The sequence below is a fragment of the Vespa velutina genome, chromosome 7 (genome assembly GCF_912470025.1).
Source record: "Vespa velutina chromosome 7, iVesVel2.1, whole genome shotgun sequence".
Classification (NCBI taxonomy): Eukaryota; Metazoa; Arthropoda; class Insecta; order Hymenoptera; family Vespidae; genus Vespa; species Vespa velutina.
In genome coordinates, this window is record NC_062194.1 from 1,455,835 (window position 1) to 1,471,699 (window position 15,865).

Sequence of the window (15,865 nt, forward strand, 5' to 3'; positions counted from 1 at the left end):
AGAAGAATATGATCTATACTATGAGGATGGTATTGGTAGTGGTGATAATAGTTGTGCTAGTGATATTGGTGATGAGCCTTTGTCTTATCCATTCAGTTTGTTTTTTCTTTTTTTTTTCTGTCTCTTTTTTTTTCTTTTTTTCTCGAGACGTAAAAACTTGGCACACAAAACTGACAGGAAGGCAGAATTTTTTGATATATTTATAAAATATCTCTGGGCGTTTCCCCTTCAATTTTCTCTATGCTCACTTTCAACTTCTTTTCGATATATCATTTAATATTTCAAAAGTTTCTAAGTATATATATATATATATATACTTAGAAACTTTTATACATATATATATATATATATATATATATATATATATATATATATAAATTGATTTTCATTCAATAGAGTTCCACGTCTATTCGACTTGGATACATTTTATAACGAAAATTATGGAAAAAGAAAGGGGAAAGAAAAAAAAAAAAGAAATTCTTTAACCTTTCTCAATGAAATCGATTTGACCTAAGGTTTCAATGTCCAATATCCTCAAGACGATCGTAATATCGGTTTTTTCAGCGAAGGTTGAACTTCAATATCAAGCGGAATCTTCTATCAATGGCGAAGAGGTTAAATGATCGTAAACGAATGAAAAATCAAAAGTAAATGAGAATCCGAGAAATCATGAATATGCATCAACAGCTGTTCCCTTTTACTTTCGTACGAACGAACGCGAAATCGTAAGAAAAAGATTATTCTACTATTGAAAATAGAAATATAAATATCGTTTTAGGAAATAAATTTTTCATTAAGTAATCCAATTCATTCAATAAAACGAAACGATCATTGAAATAATTTAATTGTAAATTATATCCAAATATATATATATATATATATTTTTTTTTTATATGTATATATATATATATATCTCGTGTATTTACGAAAACATTTACGAGTGACTTAAAATACATATAAATATGGAATAAAAGAGTACATTCTATTCTTCTCTTTTCTCACGTAGCTTTCTGGTTAACACAGCACGAACGATAAAAGAAGACTGCCAAACACGCAAGTACGCTTGACCTGCTCGAAGAGTTGTTGTCGTTCCGACCTATACGCCAGAAAGAGAGAGAGAGAGAGAGAGAGAGAGAGAAAGAGAGAAAGAGAGAAAGACAATAAGAATAGGAAAGAGAATCATAACACGAACGTATTCGAGTGAAAACAAAAACAGACTGATCGAATATATACATCACCCTGTAATCACAAAAATATTATCTGTGATTACAAAATGATAGATTCCATAAAATCTACCAAGAGACCTTTATCGATCGGTCTGTTTAGAAAAATCGAAGAAAGAAAAAGATAAAAAAAAAAAAAAAAAAAAAAAAAGAAAAAGATAAGAAAACAGTGTATACTTAAACAAAATCGATGACACATGGTGCACACCCACACATACATGCATGCTGGTTCATAGACCACATACTGCGTCCTGGCGTACCGCCAAATTGCAAGGATATTGATTACCGATCAATAATCAGATTTACGAGACATCCACTGGGTCGTTGGATATTTCACGGAATAAGGATAGAAACGTTCTATTAAATGAGAGAGAGAGAGAGAGAGAGAGAGAGGGAGGGAGCGATAGATAGATTGAGATAGCGATAGAATGCATCGTGCAACGAAGATAACGACTAACAGAGAGAAGGATAGTACGATACTGGTTCGGGATGTTGGATGCAACTCGAGGGACGAGGGATGGCATCCCTAATGAATCTATTAGGGACCCTGAGCGACAACCCTTCGCCGTCCAGCAATCACTACGGACAACACGAAACGATGCAAGCTCGATGCAGTCGTGATGTCTGTGTATGTGTGTATATGTATGTAGAGAAAGAGAGAAAGAGAGAGAGAGAGAGAGAGAGAGAATAACCCTACTGCTTATCGGATAGTTCTGCGAACGAATCCATAGAGGGATGATTTTCCAAGTGACAGCTACTTAGATTTAGCACGAATTCATACTTGTGAATCTCTATGAGAGATTAATCAGCGCAATTGCCCAATTAATATCTCACGAATTTCTATACAAATAATAAAATTTATTCTTTCAATTATTTTTAAATTGTTAAGATTTTTCGATTCAGAAATAACATTTCTAAAATTAACTTTGTTAAGTTTCAACTTGCAATTGTACTTGATGAAGTTTCTCAAGGTCAGTACTTTCAAAGAGAGGTAAAAAAAAAAAGAAAGAAGAAGAAATAGAAAGAGAGAGAGAGAGAGAGAGAGAGAGAGAGAGAGAGAAAGAGAGAGGGAGAGAGAGAGAGATGCAGTTGTAATTACCAACTCGGTCTTTTAGTTTCAACGAGAACAGTCTGAGAGTATTATTATTACGTAGTATTATTATTACGTAGTATTATTATCGATGCCAGATTAAACAACATTATTCTCTCCCCTTCCAAGCGGATCGTGCCAAGCGAGAAATCTCTTGCCAAGTGTTGTAATTTATAAAAAGAAAGAAAAATAGATGAAGAAAAATGAAGAGAGATAGGAAGGATAAGTAATCAGAAAAACGTAGCTATGAAATAAATAATATCTAAGTTCGATCGAGAGCACATTTCAATATTACACAAATAATATCAGATTGAAAAATTTAATCTGAAATTGAACATTTTTTTTCCTCTGCGCGACTAGCGACACAGCCAAATCTCTTTTTATCGTATTATCTATAAGGAGAAAAATGTAAAATAAAAAAATGTTTGCAAATCTTCGATGGTCGAAGGAACGAAATGGTAATACCGCGTTTCTTAGATTTCTTTTCTCAATCGATTTAATATAATACAAAAAGACAACGACTATAGAAATAACACATGGAAAGTCTTTATATATATATATAAAGAAGATAACGAGAGAAGAAAAAGGCTCGAGATGATTTTGGGGTTGTACTTGGCTATCGGCTACTTCACTTTGCTATTTTTTTTTTTCTTCTTCTTTTTATTAGATATTGTCCTCATAACATAACCGACGAATATGACAGAAGAAACCAAGACAAGCGCACGAATACGGGACGCGTTTAGAGAAGTAGGAGGGGACATCGTTTTGGGGTCGATTCTTGTATCGTGCTATGGTGGCAAAAAAGAAAAAGGAAAAGAAAGAAAGAAAGAAAGAAAAAAAAGAAAAAGCAAAAGGTAAAAGGGGGAGAAAGAATCTTTCGAAAAAGAACCCCTATAAGAAATATATATATATATATATATAACAACACAGATGGCCATTTTCAGGACCCGAACGAAATCACGAGCCGTATCTTTTTTCTTTTTTCATGTTTGAAGAAGAACAAGAAGAAGAGGTATAAAAAGACGACGACGACGACGACGACGATGACAACGACGACGACGACGAAGAAGAAAAAGATGAAGAATAAGAATACGAAGACGTAGCCAAAAGATTACTAGGAGGAGTCTAAGCGTACAACAAAATGAAAGGCAATCTCAGTTATTGGCAACGATGCTATATCAGAATCCATGGTTACGATCCTTTAGGGATCTTTGCCTTAACGAAACGTGCCAAACGTGACACGTTATCATTCGGCGAGGGGTTCGTCGAATGATCGCCTTTATAGTCTATGATTATTATAATAAAACTCATAAAGTTTTCAAGGATATGTTTCTTTCGTTGATCAATTTTTAATTAATATCGATAATAAATGTAAATAACTTATTTATACATTTGCATATTATTTCGATACTTTTTCAATATTTTTTTTTCATTATTCTGTGCAAACGTTTACAAAATAATGATCGTAATATAACAATTCGATCGAATATATTCGATTTAATAAATCGTATTTAATCCGAACGATCTCACAAAGATCAATGATCTATTAAAATACATTTATACAATTTATCTTAATGGTTTACACAGAGATTTATTTTCTTGTCTTGTCTTGTCTTTAGAAGCGAAAGCTCCTGAAGAAGAAAAAGCTACTAACGAGCCGAAAGTCATCATCGGGGTCACGGTAAGCAGTGAAAGAAAGACGTTAGTGACATTAAGGAAAGATAAGAGAAAGGACAAGAAGCGCTGAGGGAGTGAGATATACTTTCAAAGAAAATTCGTCTCCTCTCATCTTTGCCTTTTCATTCTTTACCCTCGCCCAACCCATCTCACCCTTATCCCCACCCCTTTAACCCGGCCCCTCTTTTCCCGTCTATCTTCAAATCGACCAACGAAGTCACCTTTGAAAAATCTTTTAAAACGAGTCGAAATCTGTAAAAACTGTCTTTTTCGCGAAACAAGTGATGGTGGTGGTGGTGGTGGTGGTAGTAGTTGTTGTTGTTGGTTTCGAAAGATGATTCTAAGTGGTCCACTGATTACAAGGCCCAGTCAAATCTTCAAGCAAACTGGTCCTTTCTCTTCTTTGATTACTCTCTCGTGTTGAAACACGAGAAACGAATCCCGAAGAAATCTGAGAAAGAGAGAGAGAGAGAGAGAGAGAGAGAGAGAGAGAGGAACGGAAAAAGGGCAACGTTACCGGTGCTAGAACGGACTCCTCACTTTTCTCGCGGCTTTCTCGCGACATAGAAAATTAAAGGAAAGGCGCCTGGGGTTCGCGTCTTTGAACGCTTTAAGTGGCAATTACGTGCCTTTGCTCTTTCTGCCTCTCTCTCTCTCTCTCTCTCTCTCTCTCTCTCTTCCTTTTTTTTTTCCACCGAAGCATATATTTCGACATTTTACCCTCTTTTTTATTTTTTTTTATTAATATTTTTAAGATTATTCCGCAGGGTCAAAATGCCAGAAATGGGATCGAGTATTTCTGTACCTGTGATAAATAAATAAAGAAAAAAAGAAAAGAAAAAAAAAAAAAGAAGAAAATAAAACTTTTTATTTTTATTTAACACAGCTTTAGAACATAATACGTTTGTCTGAGGTGAATTCTTCTTGCATAAAAAAAAAATTTTAATAAAAGTCATAAAATCGATGGTGCTTTCATGGTATTTAAGATAAAAGAATTTTTATCGTCATAAGCGTTATTGTTTATGCATGAAAAGCGAATGCAAGACGCAAAAGAGAAAGAGAGAGAAAGACAGAGAGAGAGAGAGAGAGAGAAAGTGAGAAGGGCACGATCCAGAGAGGGAAGATCCTTTGATCTACGTAGAGAAAGTGGGAAAGGAACGTGCGTGCGATCCAAAGGGGAGGAAAGGGAGGCTGCTTCCGGCCGAAGCCGGAGTGCTGATTTTAAAAGGCGCAGAGGGACACGCCTTTGAGCGTTTGGAGTGGCAATTACTTGCTCTGTCCTCAAATTACTTACTCCAGTAATTTTATTCCAACCGTCCTAACTCACGACGACTAAAGGTCGTCGTCGTCGTCGTCGTCGTCGTCGTCGTCGTCGTCGTCATCGTCGTCGTCATTGTCATTGTCATTGTCGTCATCGTGGAAATAGCGAACAAATTTTTACGATCAAACTCTTCTCACTTTTTTCCTCTTTCATTCGCGATTGCAATCTATATCGTAAAACAGTTGTAGTTCCTTCGATATCATAAAAACAATATTAAAATCTATTGAATCAATTAAAATGATGACTCACTCATGAGGAAAAAATTATTTATTATCTCTAATCGATTGTGAATATATTCTTGAAAAGTATAGCATCTGTGAGCGAGCGAAAATCTTTGTTTTTTTTTCTCTTTCTTTTTTACCATTCTCTTGTGTAATGTAACATGCATTACACATAAATTTACATATATATCTTCGGACAATGTGTTATCGATGATGTATAAAATGTAATACGTGACGTTTTCGAGCGCGACGATTGATAATAACGCTACTAATTTTCCAATGAAATTTCATTAGAGAGAGAAAAAAAGAAAAGGAAAAAAAAAAGGAATAAAATAGATACGCGTTATAGAAACAGAATTAATATTTCTTTAATCTAAGTCAAAGATTTGAAAAGGATTTCCTTCAACCTTTCGCGCCTGACAATAAAAAGGAGAGTCTATTCGATCGGCACTTTTCTCGGACCTCTTGAGATACACGGGATTAGGGATTGGGGGTTGGGTGGAGGAGGGTAGGTGGGGAGAGAGGGAGGGAGGCGAAGGGATTGGGAAGTGGTGGATTAAGTGGGAAAATTTTTCTCTCTTAAAACTTTCTCAAAAATATAACGAGGACTCGTGGAAATGCGAAAGTGTACAAAGTGTCCCGACGAGATGTACTGACAAGTGGAAATCAAAATCGACCATCTAGAATTATTTCTTTAAATAACAAATTACGATAATAATTCACAATTGAGAAGATGATGTAAGGGATATGATTAAGAAAAAAAAGAGAACAAGAAAAAGAAAAAAAGAAAAGAACAATTTCGCAAAACAGCCCTTTTATATTATTAAATCCAGACGTATAAATCACTTCGATACTCAAGTAGGTACCTTTTTCCGGGCGATCGAACGGTAGAGTAACACCTGTAGTAAAAGTTCCACGAAATTGCTATAAAGTGGTTGTAATTATGAGCAGAAGTCCCTTTACGATTCACAGGGAATAGGGAATCCCGTGAACAATTTTGTTCCTCGTTAAGAGTGACCATTCGAAAAAGAGAGAGAGAGAGAGAGAGAGAGAGAGAGAGAGAGAGAGAGGGAGGGAGCATCACGCTGGATCGTTAGGTTCAATTGATTTTGCTCGAAATAAAATCAATGTTTGCTTCGTTGCGAGGGGTCAAGAGATAGACAAGGATAGACGAAACCGAAGAGAGAGAGAGAGAGAGAGAGAGAAAGAGAGAGAGAGAGAGAGAGAGTTAGAAAGAGATAGAAGTGTATCGAGGAAAAGGGGTGGCGTCGAAACTGTCGTTTCGATTGAGGGGGTTTAAGGGGGGATTGAGATAGCGAGAGATGGACGGATTATTCGCTTCCCTATCGGTAGACATCGCCCGATTGAAATCTACAACGGTGGTCACGCGCGAAGCACGCTCGTTTGCTTCGTTTGGGAAGGGGTTGACTGCTTCCTGCGTATTTGAGGGTAGTATGGGTATGCGTCCGAAGACAGAACCAATGCGGCCCGATTGCGGATCCTCCTCCTTCGTTAAGCCACCCGTTACTTTAGATTTGGCACGATTAATCGAAACGACGATGGCTACGATGGAAATTTTTCGATCGAGTCTAACGCGAGTGCACTTCATCATGAGAGAGGGTGACATACGATAATTGTTTGCCGAATCCTCTTGAAAAAAATGTTAGATTCTCGGTCTTTTTTTCTTCTTTATTTTTTTTTTCTTTTTTTTTTTTTTTTAATCTTTTTCTCTCTCTCTCTCTCTCTCTCTCTCTCTCTACGATTAATCACCTACGTTGGTTGAATTCAAAATTAAAAGAAAAAGAGGGGATTTTTTAATTGTTTTATGAAATTTGAAGAAAGACAAAATATAATTACAAGTATTAGGAAAAGAAATATAAAATTTAATTAGGATTTAATTAGGATATTATTAGAAAAGAAAAATAAGATTTGTTAAAATCTATAAACGATTATAGCACGGTAGATATGATATTCTAATCTCAAAGTCTGCTTATTCTCCTTCTTCACTCTCTTCACCCTTATCCGTCGACCATACACGCACTTTCTCGAGGACAAACGATCTTTCCCAGTCGAGACGATCGTTATCTCTATCTCTCTTTCTAACTTACGCAGACAAATTCGTGGCCTAGGGCAGCAACATCTGATACGAAGAGATTAGGCTTAAGCGTTCGCGAAATTATCTCGCAACGATATGCAAATCGTGACATAAATGTTAATTGTAATTGCCCATGAAATGAATTTCCGAGGGGAATCGTTCCCTTCCCCTCTCTCTCTCTCTCTCTCTCTCTCTCTCTTTTTTTAATATTAGATCACGCAAGAAATAAAACTTAACTATGAATAATCTGCTTGCAATTGTACCGAATTGTAAAACGACATGTTATTGCATATGTAAAGATATAATTGTACAAAAACAAAAAAAAGAAAAAGAAAACGAAAAAAAAGAGGATCAAAAAAATGATCAAATTTTTATCATGAAAACGAAAAGAAAACTTCGACTATAGTTAACAGAATATTACTTTCTATAATCTTTTATCGATCTTCGTGAGTAAATAAACGAAGTGAGATAAATTGCGTAAAGTTAACTCGGCAAATTGATATCGCTTAGTATCGTCCGACAATGGGGAGAAAACAAATAACCGTAGCTGAACTTTGGAGAAATTCGTTCGATCGTTAATAATCGTGTCTGTGGTAATGGTCGAAGTATGAGGGAAAAAAAAGAAGATGAGGAAGAAGATGAAAAGAAAAAAAAAAAAAAAAAAAAAAACAAGAAGAAAAAAGAAAAAGAATAATAACAATAATAATAAGAAGAAGAAGAAGAAGAAAAAGAAGAAGAAGAATCATTGCTATGTTTCATCATACCGAGAAAAAAATATTCAAGTTGTAAGAAATAAAATTGCAATAGAAGGAAATTTTAACGAATAGATCGATTATATATTAATAACATTAGATTTTAAATCCATATTAATTATGCGTTTTTCGTAATTAAGAATTTACAAGCTTTAATCGGCCATTAAATTTTCATACTATTCTTAACCAAATCTATTTTCCCCCACTCCAGCCCCTCTCCCATCCTCCATCCACCCTCTGCTGTCCATCAACTCATTGAAATAATCTAACAGAAGATAATTTGACTGAATCGTTTTGATTCGTTGCGTTGGTTCTAAAGCAAGTATCGATCCTCGACCAAAACTGTCGACCATCGTCGTCGTAGCTACGTTCATTGTTCTCTCGTAATTTCATTCGAATTCGTTCGAAAGGTACCACCACCCAGTCGTCGCTATGGGTGAACGTCAAAACGTTTACATCGATCGAAGGGAACGTAATTTCATGGTACGCGGAACGAAATGATAAGGATAATTCGTTCATTCGTTCATTCGTTCATTTCGAATTTTCTCTTTGAATATAAAGTGATAAAAGAATTCGGGATTTGATTAATCGGGGGGAAAAAAAATAAATAAATAAATAAATAAAGTATTGAAAAGAAAAAAAAATAAAAAAGCATCGCTCATTTATGATTAACAAAGGAAAAAAAAAAAAAAAAAAAGGAAAAATTATTCTCCATGTTTTTGATAAACAAAAGAAGAAATAAAAAAAGGAAAAAGATCCATCTTTCCATTGAAAAAATTTCATTCGTATTAGAAACCATCGTGGTTATTCCAATTTCTTATATTTAAAGTTCGTTCATCTATCTTATTCTAACCCAAACCCTTTTTTCGTTCTTCCTAATCATCAAGAGAAAGCATTTCGACTACTATTACCAAGAGTAATTCATGGAATTCGATATGAAAGGAGAGACACTTAGTTCTCTGTCTCATCTTCGTCGTCGTCGTTGTGTTATAAGCGTTCCACTAATCTAACTTGTGAAATTGTGCACGAAGAATGAAGATCTTCGAACGAAGGAGAGAAAGTCTGTAAGATAGAAAGAAAGAGAGAGAGAGAGAGAGAGAGAGAGAGAGAGAGAAATGGTAGGTAAAGATCTGAAAGGTACTTGGTGCCATTGGTCGCAACGAAGAACCATGCCGTTGACAGTTTGTAAATGATCCAGTTTGCTGGGTGAGAAAGTGAGAAATAGGGAAGAAGAGCTTGGTGAAGGAATGATATATGTATGTGTGTGCGTATCTGTGTATGTATATGTGTATAGAAAGAAAGAGAGAGAGAGAGAGAGAGAAAAGAGGAATGAGGGTGAATCTCGTTTCGAGAAAGGGAAATGAGTAGAAGAGGAGCCTCTGGAAAAGGGGTGGAACGGTCCCGTTAACTATTCATCTTCGTGGCGATCCAACAAACTTTCCAACCCGCTTACCCGCAGCTACGGAATACTAAAATTGTCGCGAAAGAAAAGCCTTCAAGCGTTAGGAATATAACAGATAAGAAAGATAAAGTTTCTTCGATCGTGGATTATCCTTTTAACATTTTCGCGGTATAAAATTTTCTATGATTTTAACTTTACAAAGAGAAAATATTATATCTTTCGTATTATATTATTAAAAGGGAATAAAATATTTAATGTATAAATATGTTGTCGAGCATAAAAAAAATATCTCTCGTTATATTTCATTAAACATTATGTAATGGTTAACAAACCAGATTGAAATTTTGCGGGTACGTTAGTAGGACTTTTTTTTTTTTTTAATTTTTTGTTAAATTACCTCCTTCCAGCTCGTCGATCCGCACATCGTAGATCCTACGAACGAGCATTTAATGTGAAACAGAACGCCTCTTCTACAAGCTGGACAACGGACAAACGAACGGACGGCTTGTCATTTGCATACAATGAACCCATGGTCGCGTTAACTGTTCGGGGACGCGGAACGAGCTACAAGTCACCTGGTACCAGTAATTGAAATGAGGGAAGTTCTCTGGAAGGGTAGTTCGAAGAGATGATCATCGTGGGACTACAGAGATAGATAGATAGATAGATAGAGAGAAAAACGAAATGATCGCCGTGGAGACAATAGAAATTTTAGTGCGATCGACAGAAAAGAAACATTTTTTTTTTCAGCTTAACGATTACAGAAAACAGTCATCGTTTCGATGAACTTATCTATGACATCAACACTATCGACCTTCGAAGTATATATCAGTTATATATATATATATATATATATCGATTACCCTCGTCATCTGAAAAAAAGAAAGAAAGAAAGAAAGAAAGAAAAAAAAAAATAAGAAGATATATTACTATGAAAAGATTTTTTTGCCGTAAAGTATATCAGAACAATCTGAATTGGAAGATTGAAGAAACGATGGAAAAGATTGGACCGTTCGTTAATCGCTCGATTTTTAATTACTTCCTACAGGAAAGCCTGGAACGAGGCAAGAAAAACCTATGTCGGCGGGAGAATCCTGTTGGAAATGGTTAATAAGTACTGGAAGAGAGGGAGAATCAGAAAGAGAGGAAGAAAGAGAGAAAGAGAAAGAGAAAGAGAGGAAAGAGGTACAGTGCTGAAAAACCCCCTTGAAACTTTACAGACTACGAGAACGAAACGGGAGAGGACGAGTCGTTGCTTTTGGTGTTGCTGTTACTGATGCTGTTAGTAGTAGTACCAGCAGCAATAGTAGTAGTAGTAGTAGTAGTAGTAGTTGTAATGATAACGATGGTAGCGTCGGTGATGGTGCTGACGACGGACAGAAAAGGGAGAGTTTAATTAAATATCACACGACATATTATGGGATGAGATCGGAAACGTGTAGATTGCCCTTACTGGCAAGTAAACGTCAGGGACAGAACTCAATGTTGAAAAGTTCAAACGAATCGAACCCTAGAGAAGGTTAGTTTCTGGGCATTATCATTGAAGGAGGTAACCACCCTAGACCCTGAAACGACACATTGGTCTCCCGGATATAGAGAATGTCGAGACATTTCAGCTTAACCGTTCCGTGTCCCCAGTTTTTTTTTTCTTCTTTTTTCCTTCTTTCTTTTTTTTTTTTTTTTACAAATACCGAACCACTCTGAAAATTCCATCGGTATGACCCTTCGACTATCTTCCTTTTCTTTTTTTTTTCTCTTTCTCTCTCCCTTTCCTCGGTCCTTTCCTTCCCCTTTTTCCTTCTTTCCTCCTTTCTATCTCTCCTTCTTCTCGTACAATATATTTTCTACGTATACGCACGTGCACAACTACCTAAACGTCAATTCGATTAGATTTGAAAAGAAAAAAAAAAAAAAGAGAGAGAGAGAGAGAGAAATAATTTCCGTCACGTTTGGTTTATAAGAAGAAAAAGAGAGAGAGGGAGAGAATAATATTCTATGGAAACAATGTCGTATAAAAATTACAAATCGTTAAAAATGTATACGCAACAGACAAGAAACAACAACAGTATATCTTTATCTATGTAAATCCCTTTCGTATCGTTGGAAACGAATAAAACGCAACGCGGTTATAGTCATCCGAAAGGAAATCCAAAGTATGAGAGGGTAACGTGTTCATGTTTCAAAGGGTTCTCTCCTTCCTTTAGGTTTGTACGGCTTGAGGCCAAGCTAACCATCGTCAACCATCTCCAGGATCAGACGAGAGGGCAAAGGCAACGTTTACTCGCTACGTTTGCACAATCTTCTTTCACCGTGGCTTGCGTACTCTTATCTCCATCATCATCTCTCTTATACAACATTCACCACGATACTCTGCGAATTAAAAGCCCATGAATATGGTAAGGATGCAAATTCAAGGATCGGTGTTTATTCGGGATCAGTGTTACTTGGCAATCTGCATATTTCGGTGTCGGGAACACAACGGAATGAGAACTGTGCTATGGTCCAGCTATGCATATCATCTCTCTCTCTCTCTCTCTCTGTCTCTGTCTCTGTCTCTGTCTCTGTCTCTGTCTCTGTCTCTTTAGGTATCTATCTATCTCTATCTATCTATCTTTACGTCGTTGTTGAGTAGGGTTAGAAATCTACAAGCAGAGAGGACTAGATACTGGCCATGCGAGATAACTATGAAGGTTAATTACTGAGATGAGATATTCTCCTATCAAACACACTTAAACCTAACTCCGAGACTTGTTTAACGAGCCATTTCCTAATAAATAATACAAGCTACCTCGACTCGATTGTATTGTAGTATGAATTTTCTTTTCTTTTTTTCTTGTTTTATATATATATATATATATATATATAACTAAATATGATGAATAAATGATAGAACGAATGAATGAACGAACGAACGACGAGTTCAGATTTAAATGTTAAAATTTGATTATTAATCATTTTTAAATTAAAAGATAAAGATAAAGATCCTGTCGCATTGTTGAGTATTTAACTTAATCAGTTAGAATAATTTTTGAAGATAAAAAGAAGATGGAAAGAAAATTTCTCAAACGTAATCAAAAAATTTAAACGAGCATTTTCCATAAAAATTTTGAAATTTTAAGAAGTATATTAATAACAAATAAATTAAGTCAAATAAATAGATATAAGATTGGAGAAAACAAAAGGAACGTTTTGTTATCGAATTTTGATTATGTAAAAAAAAAAAAAAAAAAAAGAAAAAAAAGAAAAGAAAGAAAAGACAAAACAGGAAAATAATAATATTAATTTTCATAAATTTCTTTTTTGTTTTTCTTCGTGCAAAAATTTATCGACTATCCACGTAACATAATTTGAGGAACGTTGATCTATACAAAAAAAAAAAAAAAGGAATATCACTAAACCTTTAAAAAAAAAGCAATGACTCGTTCAATTAGATAAAGATAAGAAGTAAGTAAATGCTTTAACCATGAATAATCATCTTCGATCAATCATTGAGCTTTCTATACATTATAGATAAACTCTCGTTCGAATTATCAGATGATATAGTTCATATAATTACGAATTATAATTACGAATATTAAATTGTATGTAATACCATTTACATTCATGAATTTTCATACTGCTTATCATCACTGTTTATCCTCGTTCATTTTCAAATACAAATAAATATATACATATATTTATTTATTTATTTATTTATTTAAATTATTTATTTATATTATTTATTTATATTATTTATTTATATTATTTCAATTAATCAATTTACCTGTATAAGGTCGACAATAGTTCCGATTTACTTTACTATAAATCGTTGGCAATGACGTCTCAGCTCCTGGTTCGATATAAGCCTTACTCTTGCTATCTCTAGGATCACTGTATTGTTCCACGACTTCAATCTCTGCCTGAAAGGAAAAGAATAATTTTGTAATTTTTTTCTTTTCTTTTTTTTTTTTTTTTTTAATGTCTCCCTTCGACATTTCATATCGATGGATTAATGATAATATTATAATAATAATAAAAAAAGAAAAATTCATATTTATATTTATTACATTATATTAATATTATATTTATATTAATTTACAAGATTATTATTATTTGGCAAGAGATTAGTTAATTATTGGCATAACCACTTCTACAATACTAATTTGGCAATGGTTCCACTTCTCCCTAATACACGCACACACACACACTCATACATACATACATACACATAGGACATATACGAACACACACTTTAAAGTTTGTACCTAATAGTGACGTCTAGGAGCGTCGTCTCTTTACGGGTTACCACGAGAAAGGGTTATTGCCGGAGTTTCCTAGGTCTAAACGTACGAAGCACGTTAACAGCAAACCATTTCCACCTTCTGAACGTGGCCAATTGCGGTAATGCCTTGGCATTGGAGAAGTTAAAGGAGTAAACATTTTCTTCTGCACGTTTATTATACATTCAAACGATCGTTACTTTCCCGAAAAAAAAAGAAAGAAAGAAAAAAAAACAAATTACAAAAAGAAAAATAACAAAAAAGAAAGGAAAACAGAATAACACGTTCAATTAATATCCAATAAAAAGATTTCTTCTTGAACGGAAAAGAAATTCTCTTTTTCTGTTTTTTCTTCTATTTTTTTTTTTTTTTTTGTTTTTTTCTTTTCTTTTTTTCTTATTAAACAATATCCGCGTTATTTGTACATACATATGAATAATTAATATAAATTTTTATATACGATTATAAGAAAAAAAAAAAATAAATAAATAAATAAATAAATGCGATGGGAATAGATCGATTAGAAAGATAATGTCAAATTTAATCGAAATCGACGGCTCAATCAAATTGATCTTAAATTAAAAAGCAATCTCAATTTACGTTTACGTAATATTTATCCAAATTCATTGGCATTCGTTTAAATTGGAATGAATTTAAACAGAGCATTAAGAAAAATACACGAACTGTCTGTCAGTACGAATTGACTCAGGGATGTCAAAGGAATAGAAAAAAAAAAAAAAAAAAAAAAAAAAAAAAAAAAAATAAATAAATAAAAATGACTCCGGCTAAACCACCCTTCATGGTCCCTTCAAACATCGTCTTAGTATCTGAATCTTCTTTTTTTCTTTTCTTTTTTTTTTTTAACCATCCTTCTTCATCCCTGCCTACGTTTATACTCGTAAGGAATTTTCTCTTTCTTTTTAGATATTATCTTTCTCTTTCTCTCTCTCTCTCTCTCTCTCTCTCTCTCTTTCTTTCTATCTCTTTTTATATCCCTTTCTTTTTCTTCTTTGATATTAATAACAATGATGAGAGGTAATAACGATATCCTCGGGCAAAAAGTATGAATGAAGTAGGTACCTATTTATCAACGAATCGAAAGAAGAATGAAGATGGAAGGACGACAAACTTTAGTGTAAAAGAGATAGACAGATAGATAGAGATCGATAGATAGAGAGTTAAGATTTCTTGAGATAAAAAATGCCTGATCAATGGGAAGAAGAAGTCAGGCCTGGTTTCTTATAAATAAAATAGTATGAGTGTATCAGGAGTCAAAGAAAAACACAGAAAATAGAGACTGACTGAGTGACTGACTAAAGAGAGAAAGAGAGAAAGATATGAGCAGACAGGACGAAGAGAGAGAAAGAAAGATGGGAAGCTCTTTAGTCCTTCCCCCACTTCCCTCTCTCTCTCTCTCTCTCTCTCTCTCTCTCTTTCTTTCTCTCTTCGACGAAAAAAAAACGTTGTGGAAAAGAGAGACGGAAACAAGGTGGAAGGTTTGAGAGATGGATGAGAAGACGGCGAAGAAGACAAGTAGCCTTAAATTGAAAGAACCCGAAATTGGAATTCTCCTGCCAAAGTTGAACGTCGCTGCCCTCGGGGGGTTGTTCCGAAGGCGAAAAGGTCTGCCAACGATTCACCACCATCCACTATCCTCCTCCTCCACCTCCTCCTCCTCCTCCTCCTCCTCCTCCTCCTACCATCATCCTCCCCTCGACTACGTTCCCGTTAAAGAAAGTGAACGAACGAGTGAGAAAGAAAAAGAGAGAGAGAGAGAGATCCCTGGTAACACATAAATTCGTGGATGTTTATACGGAAATTACGA

The 15,865-nt window shown here is 34.8% G+C and overlaps 1 protein-coding gene across 5 annotated transcripts in view; it reads right to left on the reverse strand.

Annotated features, from left to right (window-relative positions):
• The window catches only part of LOC124950734 (dual specificity protein kinase splA), a 183,996-nt gene that overhangs the window by 26,500 nt on the left and 141,631 nt on the right, over positions 1-15,865 (reverse strand). For all 5 annotated transcript variants that reach the window (XR_007101426.1, XM_047497911.1, XM_047497913.1 and 2 more), the window contains one exon: positions 13,545-13,680. Coding sequence is in view for 4 of the 5 variants with exons in the window: in XM_047497911.1 (XP_047353867.1) it covers positions 13,545-13,680 (136 nt within the window). In the remaining variant the exon portion in view is untranslated. The remainder of the gene's footprint in view (positions 1-13,544; positions 13,681-15,865) is intronic.